This window comes from Elgaria multicarinata, chromosome 3, assembly GCF_023053635.1.
Source record: "Elgaria multicarinata webbii isolate HBS135686 ecotype San Diego chromosome 3, rElgMul1.1.pri, whole genome shotgun sequence".
Lineage (NCBI taxonomy): Eukaryota > Metazoa > Chordata > Lepidosauria > Squamata > Anguidae > Elgaria > Elgaria multicarinata.
In genome coordinates, this window is record NC_086173.1 from 89583846 (window position 1) to 89609611 (window position 25766).

Genomic DNA, 25766 nt, shown 5'->3' on the forward strand with positions numbered 1-25766 from the left:
ACTGAATCTGCCTAGTCTCACAAACCATGACATTATACTGTTATTGAATATGACAGATATTCAATATGTTATTCCCTTCATTTCACCTTAAGCACCAATGCTATGCTGTAACCAAAAAAAAAAAAGGACACAACAAAGAAACAGGTTTGTTTGCTTCTTTATTTCAAATTCACTACATTAAGTTAAACGATAAGGCAAAACAGTCATTAATATTGATAAAGGCAGAGTGTTTCCAGTGTCCTCTAGTGAGGAGCCAGTGAGATGTTTCTGCAGAAGTGTGGGAATTAAATCTTAACAGTTATTTCTGTACTCTAAAAGGTTAAAAGAAAAAAAGCTTCTGAAGTTATGTCCAACTTTCCTATATGCTTTATGAAGAAGCTTGAGTGTACGCCACTTCAGCACAGCAACATCTCAACTCTTATCAACTGAACTTCCAAAATATTATTCAGACAAGAATTAGCTTTGGGAGAGGTTAAATCTGGGGTTATAATTGGGAGTTCTTTATAAATTGAGAGCAGCAGACACGAAACACTACACATCTAAGAATAAACACTGGCTAGACTTCTTACTCATGCTTTACATTGTGTATAGTCTACGCAAGCCTGTGAACATCAAGCTCCTCTTCTTTCCTTTTACACCCATTGCACAAAATAAAGTGCAACCTTCATACAAATGCTGCCAATCAAAAGGGTGAGTATTTAAATTACAACTCCAAACAACTTGCAGTCTACAAGGAAAGCTTCTTTCCAACCGCCTTGAGTGCGTTTCCCTATTATGTATTTCTACTCAATATGCATTTCTCTTTCTCCATCAGTCTTGGACTACAGAACAAGCAGTCATATTGTAATGTGCGCCTGTTTCCAGTCATGTGATCTTCAGCCCCCGCCCCCCACCCCATTACTCTCAGGTTACCACATCAAAGCCACATTCAAAGTCTACCCCTATCTCTTGCTTAATCCGAGAATTGTATGCAGAAGAAATACTTCACCAAGTTTCACTGTATTTCTTCTCAGTAATCTAGCCAAGAAAGAGCTGAGAACTTTGTGCTGGAACATTTATATATTTGTGTGTGATATTATTAGCACTGCAATACTGAATTTAAGGTACTGGCTGAAATTTAGAACCAAGCCCTGGGAATTAAAATAGCTTACAACCATTTATTTATTTATTTATTTATTTATTCAATTTGTTGCTAATGAAGCCTTATAAAAGCCATTCACTTATGCCTATAATGGTATGGAAACCCAAACTTAATCACAGTGGGTGCTGGTAGCTACTTTCTCAAGAGGTCTTCAGTTTCAAAAGTGATCTTACCCAACAAAATAAAATATCTTTGGTAGATAAGTTATTTCTTTAGGAATATGGTAACAAAAACACTAATCATTGCCTCTGTCCCATCCCAAGTGGCACCTCTACTTCAACTAGAGCAGCATTTTCATTTATGGACTTCCCTATATTTCATTTTATTTTAAATCTGCATTTTCCAGCGTAACAGTGGCAGAAATATTAAGCCCTCCAAAAACTGTAGAATACTGAGATGGCACTCCAATGCCTTTTTTAAAATCACCTTTCACTAATAAAACTGTACAGGACAAGAGAACATCCCATGAAATGTCAAAGTTTGACAGATGAGTAAAAGACTAATGAATGTTATTTGAAACTGATGACATGTCCAATAGAAGGTGGAAGCAAGAGCATACCATGCTGCTCATGCCAATCACTGCTTCACTAGGAGGTGCTACTGCAGCCTTGCAATAAGTATTACTGTGAACAGAACCTACCACAAAGGAGAGAGATTTTGGTATTATCTAATACTAACTATGCTCAACAGATGCAGAGAAAGCTAATAAAGGTGTTTACTAGGAATTCTGGTGTGATATCATACAAGATGGCCACAAATGTGCACATGGAGCCTTGTGCTGTAAAATTAGTCAAGCATGTGGCACAGTGGGAAGACCACTAATTCACATAGTAGATGTTGTGGAGAGAGGAGTCGAGGAACAAATCACCCAGGAACGTGGATCTTCTCTTTTAATCCCACCTTTTGGCTGAAATGTGCAGTGTGTGTCCACATCCAAAGGGACCTCCATGAAGCAGTGCCTTCAGCATTTCATCAGGAAGCATTCTTCTACAATAGTGACGGTGTAGCGCGTGGCCATCATTTAGGATCCAGTTACAGACGAGCTTCATGGAAGCAGAGGACCCAGGCTGAGCTCCACGTGGTGAGTGAGCCAGATGACCTCACAACTCTGATCACTTTCCTCAGTGGGCCGGATTGGAGCAGCAAGGTTTTTGAACTCATGTTTCATCTTAAAACTTACAGTAACTTCTCCCTCCTCTTTCTGTGGAGAGACCTTGATGAATACACCAACTTTGTTAGCCTTCCGGAAGGCTATGATGCTGAAAAGTAAGAAAAAGAATATTGAAACAGTGTGTCCTTCAAATGAGTTAGCTGTTTTCTTTGTATAAGGGTTTATCCAACTGAGTCTTTTCATTATTTGATCTGTCAGAGGCTTCCCTGAGCAGACGTGGGAGGGAGGCAATTTCTGCTGATTCCCTAATTTTCCTGCATCCCGCTACACCACCTCCCATACTGTTAGTTGCACATTCAGTCCTCACTTGGTTTTCCTGTGTCATATGAACCTGTCAAACGCAGGTTATATAAAGCGGGGTTGCATATTCAAAATGCAGCCACATCCACCACAGTCTCCCTATGGGTTAAATAACCCACAGTGGGCTGTCGTGTCATACAAACTAGGGGTGTGATCTGCTTCGCTTAGAAGCGGAGAAGCAACAGCGAATTGGGGTGATCCTCCTCCACCTGAGGCAGAGGAGAAGCATGGCGAAGAGAGGCGACCGTAAACGGAGCGCTCCTTTTCGCGGAGCGATCCGCCCGCCATTTTGGATTTTTTCGCCCATAGGATTGCATTGCGGAAAAGATTAGTGGATAACTTTTTTGTTTTTCAAGCTATTTGAAACTTGGTGTGCTTAGAGAGTCCTGGGTGGGGGGTCATTTTGAGCCTACTTTCAGCACTCTGCGTGGTGTAGTTTGCTTGCTATAATTTTTTTAAAAACAGGGTAAAAAAAGCGGGAGAGGTACCTTTTTGAAGTGCTGAGAGGCAGATTCAACTCCCAGTCATGATCACCTGATGAAGCATCCTCCAATCCCAAAGTTGGAGGGGGGGGATAGCAAAACGGGATACTTAGTAACTTGGGATACTGGGAAACTTCTCTTTCTTAGTCTCTGAACGGACTTTTCCCAGTGTTTTTTTAAACAGTAGCCCTACCAAATGCACAAACACAACCTGAAATCATATACTAAGCAAATAAATAACAGATAGGAAACACAGCACTGCTACCCACCCTAACCTTGGTGAACAACTGAATAGATGTGGTGCAAGGGGATGAGGTCCCGTAGGGCATGTGGACGTGCCCAGTGCACATACTGGCCTGCCCTTGGATGGTCATCAGAGCCCTCCAAAGATTAACCAGTGGAGACTAGAGTGGAGAAGCTAATGCCTGTCATGAGTTGAAGTGTCAAGTAGCTTCTTAAACACTGGTACTTACTTAGGGCCAGTCAAATTGGCATATCCCCCTCCCCCTGGACATGTCCACTTTCTTCTTACTGGTAAAAGACAGACATAGCCTTTTTGAAAAAATTCTTCTTGTTGTTTATTTAGCAACACTGCTGCTTTTAATTCCACCCCTCCTTTGTTTATTTATTTATTACATTTTATATTTATACACCCCATAGCCCAAGCTCTCCTGGCTTTTCCTCTTCAGTGAAGTCAGGCAGGCGTTCATTGTGGTTGAACTCCTTATTGTTGTTGTTGTTATTGCTATTAATATTAATTAGTACTGCTATTATTAACATTATTAATAATAATTAAGGTGTCATGGTGCCTAATTTGACGTTTCTAACGTGAAAATTGACAGAGTTCTAGCATGGGACTTGATTTGGGGTGAATTAAAAGGTTAAAGCTCCTCCAAAAATCAGGGGATGATGGGATTTGCTTGAAACTTGCCATGAATGTGGATCTAGATGGCATCTGTGAGGGTGCGTGCTTCCAAGTTTTTTATCTGTCAAAATGTCGGAGTAAATCCCATGTCTGAAAATGGGGTGTCCGGTTTTCAAAAATTCCCCCAAAAAGAGGGGAGGCTTGGATTTGCTTGAGGCTTGGCATGCATGTGTATACATGGATAAGCTATCATGGTGCCGAGTTTGAGGTTTCTAATGTTAACAGAAAAAAAGTTGTAGGCTTTTTGGGATTTCAATGCAAGTCTATGGGGGGAAAAGTGGAGCTCCGATCCGGATCCGGAGCTTTGCAGCGAACCGGAGTGGACTATAGGCAGAGCGGAGCACAGCAGACCCGATACGGAAATTGCGAATCTGGAAGAGAAGAAGATCAGGGGGTCCATGCACACCCCTAATACAAACAGCCCCAGAATATCTATATACATTTAAATCAGTTTCCCAAAATATGAGCATTTCCACATTTACTCAATGTAGCATAATTGTTTAAGAAGACAAGTGGTGTGTTCAGACGATTGCAGTGGGAAGGAAAGCCATTGTGGCTTCTCCGAGAGTGTGCAACTACCATTTGCATTATTCCCTGCACTGCAGTGTGGGTCATCCAAACCTGGTGGATGGCCCAGCAGGGATGGGGAGAGGTGCTTCATACCCACTCGACTGCCCACCCACCCATCACCCACGTGTTTTTTCCTGAAGCCTTTTTTGTTTCCCCCCCCCCAAAATTGGAAAAATGGATTATGGGATGTTTCATTTTAGCATGATGAATAAAATGTTTAAGACAAAGTGTTCAGATATTTACTTCTCCACATGATTTCTAAAAACTATGTACAGTATCAGATTATTACAATTTCTGTGCACCAAGGACAAGCAAGTCTTAGGTTGCAAACTGAGACTACAACTCTCAAATACAAGATGCATTTCTGCCTCTAGGGGCACTGGCACTGAAGCAGAGACTGATAGCTATAGCTCAGAAAATGAGTCTGATTAAATTTCATGCATATTTATTGAATCTTGGTTCTCCCTTTTTCTCAGTTTTTTTTTATGGGAATGGATGCTTTATGTTCACTTGACACTGTGGAGGACTAGTACAGACATAAATAATTTTCTTTGTTATTAATGTTGATGGTTTCTTCTGGGGTTTGTTTTTTTTAAAAATTGGCCTGCTCCTCATAAACTGGCAAAACCAAAGAGGTTCCTTACAGTTCAGGTGTTCCTAACATTTCAGGAGGTTATAGGTCCATTTGTTACCAAAAAAAAGTAAAAATTTTAAAAAGTAAATTCAATTTGTAATAACTGTTTGAATACACTGTACTTTTAATATACCAAATGTAGTAATTTTATGCCAAACCAACTTGGACATAATTATATTTATGTTCCTAAAATAACAAAGTGACTTTCAATCTGTAAAAAGTGCTAATATTGCATTATTTCAATTTTCTGAAAATTTCCATTTCCACCTGGGAAAAAATGGTTTTTTTCCATGACTTCAAAATTTCCTAAAATTTTACATCTCTATGTTGCCTCCAAATTTAGGCGTTTCCATACAGCCATCATTACTAACTACTGACAGATCTATCCTCTATTTATATGCCTAAGTCCCTTTTTGAACGCATCTAAACTAGTAGCCATCACTACTTACATCTTGTGGCACTGAATTCTATAAATTGTCCCATGTGGAGTACTTTCTTTTATCTGTCTTGAGAGAGAAAAACTTCTAAGTACTGTCTACTTTTCAAACAACAGAAGTACAGTGCAAAGGGAAACAAAGAGTGTGTTGGTCAGTTATCAACCTTAGAGACAAACTAGTCCACAGGCCTATAGCTATGAAAAAAAGATGGATGAGCTTACTCAGGATCATCCTGAAAATCTTGAGGCTCTGCCAGCTCATCATATTCTGCTGCTGCATCTTTGCCAGCCAGGATTAGCTCTTTGGAGGGAACCATCACCTAAAAAATTGGTTTGAAGAAAAGATCTTTTTCAACAGGAATCCAGTCACAATTTCCCCTGTATTCCCTGCAGAACGCATAGATTGACTTGAATGAAAGAAAGACAAAAGATTGTCAGTGGCCACCACGAAAGCACAGCACTGGCGTGGGCATTTCCAATACAACAGCTTCAGTGCCCAAGGCAAGCTCCTTACATGTTATGACACCCATGTGGCCCCCATGCCACATGAAAGCCTTTTTCAGAGCAAACACACTGCTGCAATAACATATAAAACTATCCAGGGAGAGCAATCCTATGGCCTCTACACAGCGTGGAGGGGGGCATAGGATAGGCTGTGCTCCAACCTCGGATCCAAGAGTCCAAACTCCCCAACCCCTCCCCGTCACAGCCAGCTTGGAGAGAACCACACTGGCTGCCTCTCTGAGGATGCAAAAGCGACCTCAGAGGGGAGATAAAGGGGGCATTCCCATGGGCAGGGAGGGGATTAGGGAGGATGGCTTATGAGGAATCCTCCGGCTTCCCCAGCCTTCTTCCATCCCCGACAGCTCAGCTAGATAGGCAAAAAAGCCTGTCTAGCTGAAATGCAGAGCAGGAGGGGCGCCGAGGGGAAGACCACCTCCACCGGTCCTTCCACTCTGTATTGGATGGCCAGAAGCCTCCAAGTTAGGAGGCTTATAGCCATCCCCATAGGATTGTACCCTAAGTCTCCAATTATTATTTATTATTATTATTTATTTATATAGCACCATCAGTGTACATGGAGAGAATATTATAGAAGTATACAAAGTTTACATATTTTCTAGCACAACACCAAAGTGTGCACCAGAATCCACACTAGTAAGAAGGTGCAATACCTTTGCAGTACTATTGATGTCATCAGGATCACCTTCCTCACACTCTTTCAGTGTCACATGGGTAAGGTTTTCCACTGGATTGGTCAGAGTTAGAAGAACTTGACTCTCCTGCGAAAGAAACAGGTACATAGAAGACAAGATTATTCTTGGAAATAATCTTTTGCCCAGATTTTATATTTTTTTCAGGAAAGTCATCCATGCCTGCCAGATGCCTCCAAAATTCATGCATTTATGATACCGCAATAGCTACCCTTCTAATCTCATATTGCAAGAGGATGGCTTTTCCATTCACTTAACAGGGTCTTGTTAAGGGTCGCAGCTACATATCAGACACATAGGCTCAACTCAGATTGGCTCAATTCAGATCACGCCATAGTTAAGAGAACTGGTGCCCAATCACACAAGTTTTAGTCAAACAATTTTGTTTGCATGAGGGTAACAATATTTCTGAGCCAAGCAGCATTCCCTGGTTTAAGATAATGTGCACATGTGTTGCAGCAAATATCTTGCAGGAGGCATTCCTTCCAATGTGACTGAGGCCAGATCTTCACCTTGTGTCAAATCATTACGAATGTGTAATAAGAAGCATGAAATAGCACTATGAAAACAGTATATCAGTGCACTTCTATACCTCTATAAAGCATTAGTGAGATCTAGCCTAGAAAGCTACATTACACCTTTTTTTTAAAGTAATGTTCAACATACACGCACATGTAGCTTTATAGGCTTTCAAATCCCATCTCAAGAGGCCTACCAAAGCAGACAAGAACTAACCTTCATGTAACGCAGATTGGGAATAGACATAATTCTCACTTCTGGGATATAGTTGCTACAAATAAAAAAATAGCAAATTCAAGCATTGACTGCAATTGCAATTTTTATTTATTTTTAGATTTTTGCCTCATCTTTCAACTTAGACTGGTTTTCTTAAGATAGCAACATTTTAAAAACTGCCCAACGTATACGACTGAACACATGGTTTACTTTAAGACAATGGGGGGCATGAAATTAGGCCAAGGGCTGTGAATTACCCAGCGTGCTTCGGCTATTGGGTTGTACTGGACAACAGGTTTCCAACCCATTATAGAAACAGCTCTAGGACTTCATTGAGATAAGAAAAGTGGAAACGCAGCCATTTCTAAAAGAAACACATTGTACTTTATATGTCATTTAGCCAAGAGCTAATGACATCTTCACTGGGCTGCCTCCATAGATGCATTATTATATCTCTGTACATTTTATGTTCTGTTTGTTGATATTCACAATAAAAAAGTTTTTTAAAAATTGAAGAAATATATCTCTGTACATAGGAGACAAGTATATCAGGGACAGGGCAAGGGGAGAATCCTTTTGACATGCTAGTGTTCCATGTGTAGGGATTTTTGTTCCGTGAACCCTCACCTGCAGTCTGAAGCAGTATAGCCCAGGCATTCGCTTACTACTACAGTGAGAATTAGAAAAGTAGATCCAAGTCTTATAATATTCTTGCCCTTTCCAAAATACTTACACAGCTACTAGCTGGATTTTGAATTTGATGGATGTAGGATTGAACTCTGGTTTACTCAAATTGTGTTCACATTTCTAGGAAAAGAAAAGGTTATGAAAACAAAACGATTGTGTCACCAGATGCCCGACAGCAGCCACAACTACAAATGCCACCACTGAGCCACTCTTATCTGTGATTCCCTGTAAAAATACAAACATGGGCTTTTGCTCTCTGAACTGGTCCAACCCCCCTGTAAAACTACCTAAGTTTGCATCTGGGTGATGAATATTGAAAATGGCCACCAACGCACACCGTGTGAACCAGCCCATTCAGTAACTTGTAACCAGTCGATGTTGATAATGTTCAGAGAATTTCGTATTCTACATCACAATACTGTAGACTACTTAAAAACCTCAATTCCCTTAAAAATGGATTACAACTAGAACGTGAAAAAGCAAGTTGCCTAAAGTAATATACTGCAGAACTGAACATAAATAGTTTGTAAACAAGGGCTTATGGGATTTAGCATGGAGCTTAATCTAGGTCACAATTTATTCCTAATAAAATCATTAGTATCCCACATTAGCAACTGTTGCCAACTCAAGTCGTCTAAAGTGTAGAGAGTTGAAACATGTAATACCAGCAATCAAAGGGCCAAATTTGACTCAACGGTAAACACATCCACAGCCCCAAACAGCAACCATGTACCTAGCTCCGGCTCACCTTCCATATTTCACTCTTTTGGGGTGGCTCAGAGTTCTCTATTTCCCCCTCACACCACTACTGGCAGCCCATGGTGGAGCAGGCATGGGGAAACATAGATCACCATGACATCAGAACACAAGGTAGATTCAACTAGATATTATACAAAGAGTGAAGGAGCTAGATATGCAGTCATGACTTTCAGCAGCATGCGGTTTACTCTTATGTCATCTCACCCCAAAACATCACCACGAGAGGCTTATAATCAAGCCTCACAGTGCATCCCTTCCTCCAGCTACACAAAAGACTGACAACGATCCAGTGCTTTCACAGATCAAATCACCTGGGCTGTGCATTCACTCCTATATAAGAATTCTGGGAATGGTTCTTGAAACATGCGTGTTTTTTCTAGCTGGCCTGGATTCCAAGTCTTGGAAAAGTGTCACAGTGAATGGTGTCGGAGCACCTAATGCTGCAATATTTATGTGAGTGGGAACTTGGTCCATGCCTGGATAGAAGACGACGGGGAGCCCAAACCTTTCAGCTCTCTGAAAGCAACAATATGATACAAATATAAAATTATCTTCCACAACAGCCTGCATACCCGGCAGCGTAGTGAGCGTTTGATCAGAAGGTGCTTATGACGTGGATAAAGCTGAGAAGCACAGATGGGCTGAAAATCTGGCTGCAGGAGGCGTTGTCGCAGGGTTGTCACTGCCAACAGAATACAAAATTTTAAAAAATTAAAAATTAAAATTCTTAGCACTTTGAGCAACAAGAAAGGGTGGGCACTGCCACGACACAGGCTCTGAACAACAGGCCTGGCTGCGGACACTCCCTGCTCAAGCTAAGCCCCACCACTTGAGGAGCCTGAGGCGAGGGACAACCACCGCCTTTCTCCAAACTATGTGGAGAAAGGGGTTGAATTGGAAGGATTTCAGTAATAAATTAAAGCGCTGTGAATTATATGTACTGAGATGAATTATTGTCAGAGTGGGTGTTAAATGTAAATAACTGCAGATGATAATTGCCAAACAGACACATGGGATTTTTGTGGTAGTTAAAACAAACTGATTAAAATTTTATTTTAAAAGTTCACACGCTTTGTTTCATAATAAAACAGTTAAAAAAAACCTTTTTAAAACCTCTCATCCAATCCTTTCACTCTTCTCATACACGCTTTCCTTTCTCTCACACATTCACTCTTGAACCTTCTTTATTATCAGTATTGATTAATATACACCAACTGACTATCAGCACACCACCCTCAAAAGACACCAGTCTCTACACTGAACCTCAAATTCTCCAGAACCCAAGTACTCTACACACCAAGAGCTAACACACAAAGAGCTCACAATCTCCTCAGTCACTGTCTTAGATTGTAAGCCTATGGGCAGGGACTGTCAATAAATACTCTTGTAAACTGCCGTGAGAGCCTTTTTTTGGCTGAATGGCAGCATAAAAATGCTTATATAAATAAATAAATAAATACCACTCCTCCCCCTCCCAAGACATTCTAACTCCATCCACCCAGGTCAACATTCTAAACACACCAGACTTACAAATGCTAGACATGCATTAGGGAACTGACTTGGGGGGTGTAACACCACAAGCACTACCTGAATTCATCAGCTGGAGCAAAAAAGCACCAGAGATGTTTTAAGCTCATACCTTCTGTTAGATTTATTGGTCTTGTGTAGTAATCCTCAGGAAGCGGTTCCACTTCCTCCACAGCCTGAGCAGGTTCAATTTTTATCTCCTTCTGGTCGTCTCCTTCTTTCAGCCTGAAGCAAAATATAAGAAAATGACTGCTTAGTGTAGGATGAAGTTTATTAGAAGTAACTGAAAACATTACAGCTTCAACAATATTAAGTTCCTGGCCCAAATAAAGAAGCAAACATTTATAAAGCAACTATTCAAATCATCTTACAACACGTAGAATAGTAACACAAAGCTACAGAACGAGCAACATATACAAATAGCTCAGCAGAGGTAACATTCTGTTCAACTTAATTTTGAAAGCAGAAATATTTACGTCATGTTACCTCCTTTGGGAGATTATAAAACAGATCCATATGTCAATAGACAAGTTGCCAATCTTTCACTAGCCTTACTTTTACTCGCTGTCCCGCCTTGCCCCCCACATGTGTATTTTAAAAGTGTCCTTAAATCTCACACCTTTAAATATGTATATTTAAAATGATGCTGTTCTGGTATTGCAGAATTAAGAAAAAAAGAACTGAAAGGACAAAAAATGGGCTCTATCCAATGCTGCTCTTCCATTCATGGAAAGCTCTTTGATCCAATAAAGGATTCTGTGAACAGAAGAGGAAGGATTTTGCAAATTCCCCCTCTCTTCTATAGCCCACAAAGCCATCTCACACACTGTTTGAGAAGATCCCCATGAAGGGGGGGGGCACAGAGGAGCTGGAGAAAGGGGGAAATCAACAAAAATCACCTCTCCTCCCTTCTATTCCCAGAAGCCTCACCTGGATCAAAGAGTTTTCCATGAGCAGAAGGACACTATTAGCAAAATAGTCCTCCTTTTTCTCCCCATAAAGACCAAAACCCTTACATCTTGCCTATGCTGACGAACAGACTGATCTTAGTCATGACTACTTGAAAGTTAAGGCCAATCTACATATTACACACAAACACTTGTCCATTTACAATTCCCCCTTTTTGGATTTCAAAGAGTTATTTTGTGAGAGCACCACTGATAGCGGAGAAGCGGCTGAAGAAGAATCATGCAACTCTTTCCCCAGTCCAAATACTCCCAGCCAAACTGTTTCTACCCACACGGGTGTTATCTGCAACACACACATGTTTTTAAAACTATAGGGGAGTGGGGAGGTGGAGAAGGGAAGCTTCTTGCAGTGCAAGATTTGGACCAAGGAAACAGCACACAAGGATTGTTATCCCACACCATGCTTTCAGTCTTGCCTTCACAAAATGGCTTTTCAAACCAAACAAAAGGAGACAGACATCAACAGTCTGTGGCTGCAGTACTTCCCACAGTAAGGCCCACTGAATAAAAGGAAAGAACAAAAGCTTAGCCTTCCAAATTCCAAAAGACTCACCCGAAGGGCATGCTGGAAAAGGAAAAGCCCACACTATTATTAACAATAAACTAGCTCGGAAAATTGAAAGTTCTCAATTAGGCACAAAACCCAAGGAAAAACCACTGGAGCAGCTGTGCTGTTTGCAAAGCAAAGCAGAAGGGTTCAGGCACAAGTGTGAAAGGACCAGCTGAGTTGTCCACGCATTGATACCTAATGCTCATTCAGCAGTGAACTGAGCCATGGATTTCTTTTCTTTCTAAAGGGCTAGTAGATCAGCTGCAGAAGGAAGGCACCGGATCCCCATCATCATCATCATCATCATTATGATTATTTATTGCATTTATATACCACCCCATAGCCAAAGCTCTCTGGGCAGTTTACAAAGATTAAAAGGGTCTGTTTTTTGGCTCATCGTTTTTAAAGTTGTTATAGTGGTTTTAAATGTATGTGTATTTTGTTGTGGTTTTTAAACTTTGTAAATTGTTTTTAAGTGTTTTTATCTTATGTGAACTGCCCAGAGAGCTTCAGCTATGGGGTGGCATACAAATGCAATAAATAAATAAATAAAAAGACTGGCCATTAAAAAACAATATACAAAATTTAAAACTATAAAAATTTAAAAACAGCTAACATTTAAAACAATTTTAAAACTCACAGCCAGGCCAAAGACAGTTAACATATGCTGTTAAATGCCTAGGAGCAAAGAAAAGTCTCGAACTGGCACCGTGTTGGCGCGAGGCGGGCCTCATCGGGGAGATCGTTCCACAATTGGTCTGGGGGCAATTCATTCTCAACCCAAGCAAGTGGCAATTTGTGAGATTACTTTGAGTGACATCATCATCACTTCACCCCCAACCACACCTATAAAAGAGTCTTGTACTCACGAGAGTCCAGTAAGGGCACTGAGGGGGGCTCCAGGCCTCTGGTGCTGGAGCCTGGTTCCAAGGCCATATTTATCCTACGGACAAAAAAAGGAAAGAAGAAAAGCTAGGCCGATTCACTGAAACAAGTCTGCATGGTTTCTGACAGGTTGAGAAATATGAGGGGTCAAGCAGATAAAAAGCAAAACTTAGGGGAGGTGTTTTTCTGGTCAATGCAATTTTTGATAATTTAGTTAGTAAAATGAAACAAATATATAGAAGCTAGAAAAGAGAAGCTGCATGCCATTTAAGCCACCCTTTAAAAAAAGAGAGAGGGGGGAAACCCTAAACCATTTTCATTCACTGCTCATATTTACGGTCCAATTGATGGGGAAGATAGTTAATTTAGAACATGATTGTTCACATACTGAGAGGGGATATGCTTTTGCAAACCCAAATATCATTGACTGTAGTCAGACATGAAGGGACGCAGTGATAGTAATGGTATGAAATCAGGCTAGTTTACATCTTATCAGGTGAGATACTCACTAACAAGTTGCTACATTTGAAAAAGTGACAACGTTTTTATAGCAGAGAAAAATATTTAAGCCTGTCAACCCGCAAGAAATAAGAGGTTGGACTCAAAGGTGCCCTTCCACATGTAGACATTCACTTCTGCTCATGAAGGCGTCATTTTATATCTTGTGCTAGACGTTTGCATTAGAAAAGTGAAACTAAACCAAAAGAAGCTTTTTGCTTGCACAAAGTCATGCAACCCCTGTGGGAGCAAGAAAACCACTACAGAACCTACATCATAGAGCACTTTTGCAAAAATAAAAAATGTGTGAAACACGAGCTGCTGTTTTCCTTCCACTCGTGAATCCCTGGATCCAGCATTATAAGCAACAATTCCTATAGCAACTTTAATGAATAGAGTGCCTTGAATTATTTCCCTTCTTTATCCTTAAAGCGCTCCTGCAAATTAGGTCATTATTACTGGTGTTGGTATTGACTTTCACAGCCCTAAATGGCTTAGGGCCAGAGTATCTAAAGAAATGTCTCCTCCCATATGTACATGCTCAGACCCTTGGGTCGTCTTCAGGGGCCCTCCTCCAGGAAGATAAGCAGAGGGCCAGGGCCTTCTCAGTCATGGCACCCTGCTAATGGAATGCCTGGTGACTATGTTATCTTTTTGGCAATAGGCAAACACCTTTCTTTGCTCCCAGGCATTTAGAGATCTAGTTCCTAGATTTTTATGGTTGTTTTATTTAATTTTGTGCCACTTGTTTTGCATCGTCTTTTAAATTTTTGTATTGTATATTATATTTTTAACTATTTGTATGGCATTTTAGTCTTTTAGCTATTTGTAATCTGCTGAGAGTACAGATTAAAGATATAATTAATTAAATACATAAAAAAGTTATTTCCAAGCTACAGATAGGGAATTACTCTGGAAGACATTGGCTGCAGAGCGCCGAGGATGGGGTTTTACTGAAGATTTTTGAGGTACCAGTCCTTTCCCCTAGTTACCGGTTAATGTGCTATTTTGTGAAGTGATGATGCATAGCTTTTATTTTTAGAAAAAAAGAAAAAGGTGGAAGTTTACGTGGCCTGGAGAAAAAAGTGTGAAATCTGTGTTGCATAAGATACTATATTTGAATTAGCTAAAAAGCATCTGTTAACAGGTGGGTGGGTAGGTGTAGGTGTGTGTGTGTGTGTGTGTGTGTGTGTGTGAGAGAGAGAGAGAGAGAGAGAGAGAGAATGCGTATGCGCAAGGAATGCTACTGAATTTTTTTCAGAGAGAAACAAATCTTTTAAAAAAGCAGCAGGGGTGCAGACAGATATATGAACCTACAGGAGGTCCTCAGCCCAGTGGGGTTGTCACATGACCAGACTTCATACCGCCCCAGAGGGACCACCCGAACACAAGGAGCATACTTGTCCCAGAATACCCTGCTGGCAGCCCTGAACTGCAGTCATGTGCACTGACAAAGTACTCTGATCACACATTGTGTTAACAGGAGCTTGCACCAGCAAAAGTCTCTTTGTAAGTACAAAAACCGTTGTCGAAGACCATAACAATACGTATAGCAAACTATATATCAAAGATAGACCCAAGTCCATATTCTACAGTCAACGTGGCTTTCAACTGTACTACTATAAGCACTGCAAGACAAGAAGCCTGGATACAGTAACGATCAATATACCAGTAGAATACAAGCGGTTTCAAAGGCTTTAACACTTTCAGAAACTAAAAGAACTTACCACTACATGTATAGTGTGTTGCTGTGGACAGCCCCCAAATTAGCAGCAGGTAGCAACGGAGACAAGAAAAATGCAGCAATAAAGACAAGAGCAAATGCACAGAGCAAGCAGGTTATACAATTATCCAAGAGGCAGCATGCATATGCAAAATTATTCAGCTAAGCAAAACTAAGCCTCTCATTTGAACTGAAACAGGCTGCACTGCTGAAAATCAAAATGAAATAATCAAATCTCAGCAAGTTTGTGCCAACTGTGAGTTAGATCAGCAAATATTTTGTTACTGTCAGCTAGCATTATAAGTGAAACCACTATCATCTGGGCTCAGCTATGATTTTAAGCCCAGACTTTAATTCATCCTCTCCTTAATACAAAAACTGAGTTACTTTGGGGTTCCAAATTACCAGCGCCTACATTTCTCCAGGGGACAATATCCCTTAGTGAACTGTAAAGCATTCTGGAACCCTTCCATACATAGCTGTTTAGAATTTGCTTGTGGAAGATAATGGATTCGCTTCCCATGAGGTGTTCTTTAATTTGCTTGCTTCCTTTTTAGAAATCTCAAATATGACAATTATGCCTCTGCAATTTAAAAAGCTGCATTCTCACTGTGGGAGCCCCAGAATTCTGAACTGTTTTCCTAGCTCACCGAAAAAGCCAGCGGCATGTAGGGTCGGCGTCGAACCAGTTTTTTACGATCCCTCTCCATTTTCTCCTTCTGAGCCAGCTGCTGATAATACTCGACCAGTTTGTTAACCTGTATAGGAAGGGATGCCATTTTAAATCGTGAAATGGAAGAAAAAGATGTTCTTGACAAAACAAGACTTTATTTTAAAATGAGTAGTCATTGCAGGGTGGGGAGAGACTCCTTTCCCACTCTTCATTAAAGAGTTACAATCCTTCCTATAACTGGCCTTAATTATATTTCTCCACCTATTATATTTCTTTTCCTAATCAGTGTCCCTCCCTTAATTCATTTATCAGTTTCTTTTTAAACAATATTGAATTCTAAACATGTCCCATTATAGCGCCATCACCATTTTCACCAATGTGACCAATCACTATTTTTTCGTAGGATGAACTTAAAACTGACATTTTCTTTCAAAACACACATTTCTAAATGTATTTTTGTATCTTTTGTGACCAAAAAAGGCACTGGAACTTTTAGGAAGTGTGAAAGCTTTTGGATAACTAAGTTCCAATCCACAGCATTAGCCCAGAAGGTGTGGATTAGGTCAGTTTATATCAGAATACACAAAGATCAAATTCCTCGCGCACCCTAAGCATGTAAGGATTAAGACTGGGATGCTAAGCAAACACTGACTGTACATAGTAGCCTATTTTTTATTTATTTTTACTGCATCATGATTTCATCCAGTACCAATGACAGTAGTGAAGGCACTATCCTGGAGTCAGGGTCGTGCGCACACACAGCTCCAAGGGGAGTTTCTGGCTTTTCCTTCCCCAATTAAGTCACAAGGGCTTAGCTTCTCCTGGCAACATGCCGTAACTGCAGGTCTCTAAACTAGTGTACACATGATCCAGGAGGAAGCACAACACACAGAAAGTACTCACAATGGCATTGGTCAGGGGTGGCCAGCAAGCCAGAATGTCACCCTCTTCACTGATTGCCAACATGGGAGGATTCAATGCCAAGACTTCTAGCCAAGCTTGTTTTGCTACCAGCGTTCATGTGCCTGTTCACATAGTACATTGCATTTGCTGTGCAGAAGTGGGTGGGCATTCCGTGGGATTTGGAATGAAGCTCTGTAAGGTCTCTGGGTGGGACTAGATTGTGAAGTCTTGGAGGTATTGAGAGTTTTTATATTATTGTTACACCCTGCATTTTAATAAATCTAAGTCAAAAGGATTTGATTTGTTCAGCCACCTAACCACGTTTCATGGGGGATAAGGCTAATCATGGAAAATAAGATTATCAATAGTTACTAGCCCTGATGACTAAATGCTCCCTCGAGTATCAGAGGCAGTATTGCCTATGTATACCAGTTGCTGGGGAACAAGGGTGAGAGGGTGTCCTACTTGTGGGTTTCCCACAAGCAGTTGGTTGGCCATTGTGTGAACCGAACGCTAGACTAGATGGACCTTTGGTCTGATCCAGCATGGCACTTATTTGACAGGTCAGATGTTAACCCTAGTATAGATGCAAAGATGTGAATTCCACATTAGTTAAGTGGGGGGTGGAGGTGGGGAGATGATTTCAAGGTCTAATGCCAAAGCAAGAATTTCTAGGTCCAAAAGGTTCACAGCTACACAAGGGCTGGGCTGCATGGAACATGGCTCCCTCTCTGTTGAAGCCATCATGCAGACAGATTTCAGTACTGACCCAAGAGCCATGACATGTTACTCTTCCACAGTTTCTGTAATGGTCAAGGAAAAGCCTCACGCATACGGCTACACCTAGGAAGGGGTATGAGAGCTTGCCCAAGCATAGACTCAGTCTCTAAACTAGAGTGACTTACAGTCAAATCTCTCTTCCTGGGCAGATCACACAACCATTGCTGGTGTTGGTGCTGGAGCAGGAATTGTGTTGGGCTGGAGCAGTGTCTCCTCCTCCCGCAACATCAGTAACTGGCCCAATGAGCCTATCCTAACAGCTGCACCCCAATCTCGCCTTTCCGGAAAACAGCCACCGAGCAGAGAAATTGAGAAAGAAGCTTGAACTGCATCATGTGTCTTGCATCATATATCTTAATGTGGAGGCGAGCCACATCCTGCATATCAAAGGCTGGGTCAAACTGATAGCAGAGGGGGCCTGGAAGAAGAGGGCTCTTGTTCTGTATGCTAGCAATGCTGCTTCTGGGTGGGAAGACCCAAGTCACTGCAGAATACTGGGGCTGAGGAGAGACCCTGAATGGGTAACATTCCACTCCTGGAGATGACTCACAGATGGTGCTGATCGCACTGCTAATCCAGATCTAGAGCCAGTAAGATCAATGCAGGGAGAGAATATCACAAAGAACAGCTTTTGTGGGGAGAATGTTGGACTACTCCAACATTTAATGTTGTGAACCACTGAGAGATTTTATTAGTCAGCAGTATATAAATGCCACAAATAAAGAAATAATAATACTCAATGTATTTTCATCTTCTGTTCCAGTTTAACACTACAAGGTTAAGTCAGTTGGGGGAAGAAGCTGCCTAGCTTCAATCATGCAAGACTCATCCTCTTAAATTTAAGACAATTCTTGTTCAATCTCTATTTTGGAAGTTAATGATAAGCAAAAGTGGACCCAATACAAAGACTGTCTTCCTTTTGAGGTCATTCTATTAAAACAGACCCACTGCCTTTTAGTTACCTTTTGAGTATGAGGATTCTCTGGCTCCTGCCAACCTCCACTGGCTGCAATACAACAACAAAAATCATACTTCACGCGCTGGAAAAACAGAATAAAATATATCCAAATTCACTGCCTGCTTCTCTGTTACTTTCATGCCACGAAGAGCATCATCCATTATACCTTGTATCTTTCGGTTCCACATACTACGGGCTTTACCTTCTCTTGCATGCGCTGAGGTAGACGACAGAACTGGACAATATACCAGCAAACTTGAGTTTTCTAAATTTATGTCTGTAGGCTAACATGAATTTAGGGGCATGAGAAAGTATCTACAGCACCGGATTAGCAGACGAGTAGGGGGTGATTTAACCCCATCTTGCACTTGGCCATATGCCTCCTTCTCTTTGATGGTTATTCCCACAGTCAGACCTCTTTGGATCTTGGAGCTCAGCTACGGGAAAACCCAGTAAAAACACAGTTTGGGATGGAGAAGAGATCTTCAGGAGAGAATCGGTGGGTAGGGATGGAATTATGCACCTACCTCCAATGTACAGAGCAAAAAATAATACAGGGTGAATTAAATCATAACTAAGTCAACTCTCCCATACGTATCATGACAGCATGAGGGTAAGAAAGAGCATGCTTCCAAGGACTGTGCATGGCAACCTTCACCAAGCTGGCAACCTCCAGATGTTTTGGACTGCAATTCCCATTATTCCCAGCCAGCAAGGTAATTATGGGATTTGCAGCCCAAAACCACCTGAAAGGTGACAAGTTGGAGAAGGCTGGTGTATGGACTGTGAAGACAGAAAATTATAGGCATTTCTGCTGATTTGGTGAGATTCTCCACCCACAGAAGAGATGCACTAACCCATGAAGAAAAATAGCTCAGAATTATCCCCCTGCCTTTCCACCAAATTGTCACCTAATGAGGTTCGTCCATACACAGTACTCTCCTGCTGCTGAGGAATGCCCCAGCAGCAGAGGGCAGCACATCACTTACAAAGTAGATATTCGATAATATTGTCTTGCTCCCCTCAGCCAATACCGGTGGGAAAACTCTCCCCACATTCTAATTGCTCCTGGGATGAGATGCTGGCCTTCTCAGGTTCCGCTGCTTTGCTGGTTCCTGAAGCCACCAGGTGACGCACTAATAGAGTCTGAACTGGCAGTAACTGAGCAGGAAAGGGATGTGCTTCCTCAAGATGGTGAGGAACAGTCTCTATTTGCTCCTCAAAGTTAATCTCCATTCTGTGTTTTTTACAAGTCCCTCCTACTTGCTTTTCCATTGTTAGCATGTCATTAGCATAAACAGTCCAATGCTCAAGTATGGCTCTGTGCACAACATTCACCAGGATAGCAGCGCTACTCACCAACTGATTTGTCTGCCATGCCAACATCTCTGGAAGTCCAACGGCAAAAGCCACAGGCCAAATAATAAGCTTTCTTCATTGTAGTCTTGGCTGGATCATCAGGCAGCGGAGCAGGGATGCTTGTTGCTCGGGTAGAGAGAGTGTGCATACAACAAGGGCAGTCGAAACAGTTAGCACACCTGGATGGAGTCAAGCATAAAGGGTGTACTTCAGGGATTTAACCTGGAGCTCAAATCTCTTGATTTTCAGAAATTGTATCAAAGAAGAGTTTTAAAGAACATATTTCTACCCAAAAGATTCACTAGGACTCATTGAATCAACGAACACGAAACCAGTTTTTCCCCCTTCATAAATAGGCAGAAAATCTGCTGCAGGCAAATGGCAAATCTGGTCACAGTAAACATGAAAAATTCAATACTGAGTGTGTTGAAGCATTTCACACTATTGTGTAGGGATTCAAAGAAAAAATGGTGGCTCAGGATTTGTTTAAGAATGACATGAAAATGCCTTTAAAGAGGATATAGTATGATGGAAATGCATCTAAAGGCCTTTTACAGCATGGGAGAAAATTGGCAACAGGGTAAAACTAAAATAGTCTATAGTGCACGACTGACAACATAATGAGATGAAATACATCAGGAAAGTGAGAAGTAAACAGCCTCACATTCAAGTGTGAGTCACTCTAACATTATTTGTCCAGTACAGTTGGGAGTCTGCGACAAGCAATGGAGAATATAAATAGAGTGCGAAATCAAACACAGAGGCATGTTTTTCATCCCAATGAGATTACATTGTAAATAGAATCCATACTGTAGGAATTTTCAAAACTGTTTCATATTCTTTTAAGGTGTAGACAAGTATACACAGAAAACAGACTGTCCAAAAGCATAAAGGAAAGATCTGAAGGAGATAAAGATTTCAGATGTCGTTTCTTCCTGTATAATATTGCCAGGATTCGACCATTTTTGTCTGTCTCTTCTGCCAAGACTCTCGTTCACGCACTGGTTATCTCTCGGTTGGACTACTGCAACCTTCTTCTCTCTGGCCTTCCTTCGTCTCACATCAGTCCGCTGGTCTCTGTCCACCACTCTGCCGCTAAGATCATCTTCTTGGCCCGCCGCTCTGACCATGTCACTCCACTTCTGAAATCTCTTCATTGGCTTCCAATTCACTCCAGAATCCAATATAAACTTCTCCTGCTGACCTTCAAAGCTCTTCACGGTCTAGCTCCTGCCTATCTCTTCTCTCTCATCTCACACTATCGCCCCGCTCGTGCTCTCCGCTCCTCTGATGCCATGCTTCTCGCTTGCCCTAGGACCTCCACTTCCCTTACTCGGCTTCGTCCTTTTTCTTCTGCTGCCCCTTACGCCTGGAACGCTCTTCCAGGACACTTGAGAACTACAAACTCAATCACTGCTTTTAAAACTCAGCTAAAAACTTTTCTTTTCCCTATAGCCTTCAAATATTGAGTTTGTTCTGACTCTATACTGTTAGCTTCTCCCTACCCGGTGCCTGTTTACACTTCCCTGTGCCTGTTTGCATTCTCCTTCCCTCTTTATTGTTTACTTCAACTTATTAGATTGTAAGCCTATGCGGCAGGGTCTTGCTATTTACTGTGTTATCTGTACAGCACCATGTACATTGATGGTGCTATATAAATAAATAATAATAATAATAATAATAATAATGTGGTATTCAGCCTTACCTATTCTTCTTCAGCTTGGCTTCAGCTGATGGCATATTTTCCAAGCAGCTGGGACAATAGTGAGAATCCACCTAAGGAACAATTAAAAAAAAGCCTTCTTCATTTTTTGCCACTATCTTTCACGAAATCCTTCACCAATACTGTATTAAACAAAAAGGCTCTGTGCATTTTCTGGTGCAGGATAGGCTAAGAGACTGATTTATGAATCAAATCCCTGGTTTGATTCTCACCTCTGGCATGAACCCATCAGGTGGCCTTAGACAAGCCACCCCATCTCAGCCTCAATCCCTTGCAGTGTACAGTATACAGTGATACTAATTCTTACCACAGGGTTGCTTTTAGGATTACAAATAGATATGTGAAGTGCTTTGAACAATACACTCAAAAGCACTATAGAAGTAGGAGTATTTTAGAACTCAGAACCAAAGAAGAAAGCCACTTATTTATTAAATATACATCCTGCCTTTTCACCAAAAATAGTGCTTAAGGCATCTAACAATAAAATACAGTAAAAATAATATCGAAGTTGTAATTAAAACATTAAAACTCATCAAGAACACAATCACTATAACACAAACAAATATAAAGGTAAACAAGAGCACATGAATAAGAAGTAACAGCTCCCACCAGTTTTTTAAAAAACCCGATTCAGCAGCAAGTCAGCTTACATGTCAAAAGCTTGCATGAATAAAAGTTTATTTCCCTGCTGGTGGAAGGGCAACAGATAGGCTGTTAGCCTGAGCTCCTTTTGGCAGGGAGTTCCAATGCCTGGCAGCAGCCAACTCTCTCATTGTCCCATCAAAAATGCTTCTGATATTGGTGGAACAGAGAAAAGGTTCTCTCCTGAAGATCTTAAAAGGCTCATATGGAATATCTTCACCTAAATGCAAGAATTTGTCTCCTAACAACCCAAAGAAGTATGACGACTTCCTTTGGTGCTTCCAAACAAGGATTTTATTGTTTATATAACAAACCTGTTTCTGAGCTATGTGCTAAGAACTTTCCTCATAGACATCACCATCTGAATTACCTGGAACCTGATTGGAAAAATCAGAGCAAGTAATCTATTGCTTACACTGAACTACTTTATATGCACCACTCCTGAACCTTGGGTACTTCCAGAAGTAGAACATCATGCTGAATCTTCCTAAAGTAGTGTAAGTTGTTAAGATGATTTAAGAGCAAACAGCAGGGCACACACAAGTGTGTGTAATGAAACCCCAACTTTAAAAAGGAAAACGGGGGGGGGGGGGGAAGCAACCTTAGGTTCCTGCAATTTTGCACAGAGGACCTGCATGGAAGAAAGGTGCTTAACTCTTTACCTAAAAATTATTCCCTCAACATTGCTTCTGTCTTACCCCATGGAGCTACTGATGCATTGCTAACACTTTGGAGGAATAAACTGGCTTTTGAGTGGAAATACAGTCAGTAAGGGTATTTATTTCATTTATAAGTCAAATTTATATACCACTTTCTACAGAAGTATCAAAGCAGTGAACATAAAATACAACTGAATCAAAGTAACAAATCTAACAATAAAACAACACAACACAAAATAAATCAGAAGTAAAATTGCACACTCTACTGTGTGCTACAGACAATAACTGGGAAGGTCACACTTCAGGAAAAGCCTCTGTGAAGAGATGGGATTTTAAGAAGACATCTAAACATTAGAACTGTGGAGGCCTGTGTAATGTTCCAGAGAGTGGGTGCTGCCACACTAAATGTTCTACTGTGCGTGGCAGCCACAGAAATGCAGAGGGTGACTGATAGAATCAAATTCTATTTGATTGATAAAATCAATTACAGACACACACAGCACTCTTGCTCCATTCAAAACTGCAGCCTCCTGAAGCTGCTTTTCCTTAAAAATAATGAGACTTTGGAGCTTTGCTTCACACATTTGAATGTTCGTCTGGTTTGCCCCTTGGTTACTCAGGATTGATATGCCAGAATAAGACATAACAGAAAAATCCCAAGTATGTTTACTCAGGAGTAAGCTCCACTGAATTAAATGAGACTTACTTCTAGGCAAGTGTATATAGGCTTGCAGTCTTAAAAAGTCAAAAATATTTGCTTATAGATGGCACGTAAGACTTCTAACAACCGTAGTTAACTCCAGCATATATTAGAACTTACCCAAAAGAGCCAATGTCTGGATCAGCTACTTTGAGATGGAATGGAACATTAATAAAAATCCTGAAAGCTTTTTAACACATCCATTCCTCATATCTGTTTAAAGCCAAAGGTCATCAAATTTAAGCATTTTTTGTGTTTTGGTTTTCACAAAAGCGTAACAATGTATAACACTGGCAGATCTACAATAATGGAGAGCAATTAGCTCGAAGGCAATTTTGGTCATTTAGCAAAGAATGAAACTATTAGCTGAAGAGTAAATACAAAGTATATAGAGAAATAAGTTGAATGTCAGATGCACGAACATAGGGAAAAGGAAAATGTCTCAGCCATGACTCTACTGCCTAACTACACAGAGCATTTCTGATACACCCTTTTAATTAGCTGGATGAAAATGTATTCACTCTCCTCAGAGAAAGCACACCAAGATGTGGAGGAAAACCACATTTATCTCACCATGAAAAAATCTGCCCTGCATCCTTGTTTGATGCCACAGGACAAACTAGGGCTTTTGATGTTCTGACCACTAGCTTTTTATTTTGCCTTCAGTACAGTTAAGAGGTTGATGTGTAACAATCAACATTATCAATGTTGTTCCACTTCTGTTTAGCTATACAGAAATGTTTTTTTTTTAAAAAAAGACTGTAACATAAAAAATAGTTTCCTACCACTATCTTCCCTCATGTTTCATGCAAAAAGGAAGGCACAAAGGATGCTGTTTTATAACAGGTCAGACTATTTGTCTCCTTAACCCAATATGGTCTAATGCAGGGGTGTTAAACCTCTTTCAAGCACTAAAGCTGACTTCCATTTTGAAGTAGCTCTTTGGGAGAGGGGGCGTATTCCGTGGTGAATGGTGTGAAAGGCAAAACATACGGGGCCAAAATGCCAGCATATTTTAGCTTACAGTTCTTACTGACAGTAACTAAGCTTTAAGAGAGGCTTTTCAATCTTTTAGCATAGAAAAGATCTGTGCAAAAGCCATAAAACCACCAAACATTCAGCAATCAGGGGGGAACTGACAAAATGAAATGGAAGTTATGTGTTATTATATGGTATATAATGGAGGATTTCAGACTGCAACTCCCATAATTCCTGACCACTGACCACACTGGCTGGGAATGATGGGAGTTCTAGTCCAAAAAACATGGGGGGCACAAGCTTGCCTACCCGTGCTATTCAAGCATAGTTCTGTCGCAGAACTGAACAACTGACAGGTTTCCCAATGTAACAGGAAGCAACTGGGAGGCAGAGAAGGAATACAATGAAGCTCGAATACGGTTTACACAAAAGTGATGCCAACGTATAGGAAGAACAGACTCCTATGGCAGAGATTACAGAAAGAGAGGATATTTATATTGTCCCGTGTAAATAAAGATGCTAAAGAGCACCACCCGCGCCCCTCCCCTAGTCCTGGTCTCCTCCCGAAAGACGAGAGTGACAAGCCTGCTCCCTTCCATATTGTCCAATGGAGAGAGAAGTAACACTGACAGAGGGGCACGTGCCCCAATCAAGGCTCCAGTCTCGAGATGCATCTACATGAACCAATGGGAGAAGGCTTTGAGCACACCTCTACTAACCAATTGGATGAAGAAGAGGAGTGAGTGGCAGCGGGAGAGGCCAATAGGAGCCCAGGCCGAGCTGTGGGGACCTTTCCTCCTTCCCTCTCTTTCCCCCCACCAACACGGCTCCACTTACCTCATGAGAGACACACTCGAGGGAGCGGAGCTCGCTGCAGTAACGACAGAAATAGAGCTGCGAGAGCGGCATGCGGATCTCTTTTTCACCGCGCACCAGGTACGAGACGCGCTCGGATTGTAGCAGCGAAGCCATTTTGGGAAGACCGGACCGGCTCAGCCTCGTCAGCGGCTCGCCGCACCCAGCTCAGCGACTTCCGGCACGTGACCCGGAAGCACCAGCCCCTTGACCGCTGTTGCGTGGCCTGTCTGCTCACTTCCGGGTGATCCTCTTTGGTCATGGAGGAGGAGGAGGGAGGGGCGGATAAATGAAGGTTTAAAGCAACGTGTTGGGGCTACATCTGGTTTCA

At 41.3% G+C, this 25766-nt stretch overlaps 2 protein-coding genes across 2 annotated transcripts in view; one reads left to right on the plus strand and one right to left on the minus strand.

Moving 5' to 3' along the window:
- Positions 1–141: 141 nt before the first annotated feature.
- On the minus strand, positions 142–25608 carry DCTN4 (dynactin subunit 4). The gene is made up of 13 exons (XM_063120876.1): positions 25418–25608; positions 21584–21654; positions 19879–20057; positions 18524–18567; positions 15856–15963; positions 12969–13042; positions 10694–10806; positions 9627–9736; positions 8342–8415; positions 7609–7663; positions 6835–6942; positions 5882–5979; positions 142–2400 (listed from the first exon to the last, which is right to left on the minus strand). The coding sequence occupies exons 1-13, from the start codon at positions 25550–25552 to the stop codon at positions 2187–2189; spliced, it is 1383 nt and encodes a 460-aa protein (XP_062976946.1). The 5' UTR covers positions 25553–25608; the 3' UTR covers positions 142–2186.
- SMIM3 (small integral membrane protein 3) overlaps positions 25438–25766 on the plus strand; it is a 28318-nt gene continuing 27989 nt past the window's right edge. Inside the window, exon 1 of the mRNA XM_063120882.1 lies at positions 25438–25516. The gene's annotated coding sequence lies outside the window, so the exon portion shown is untranslated. The remainder of the gene's footprint in view (positions 25517–25766) is intronic.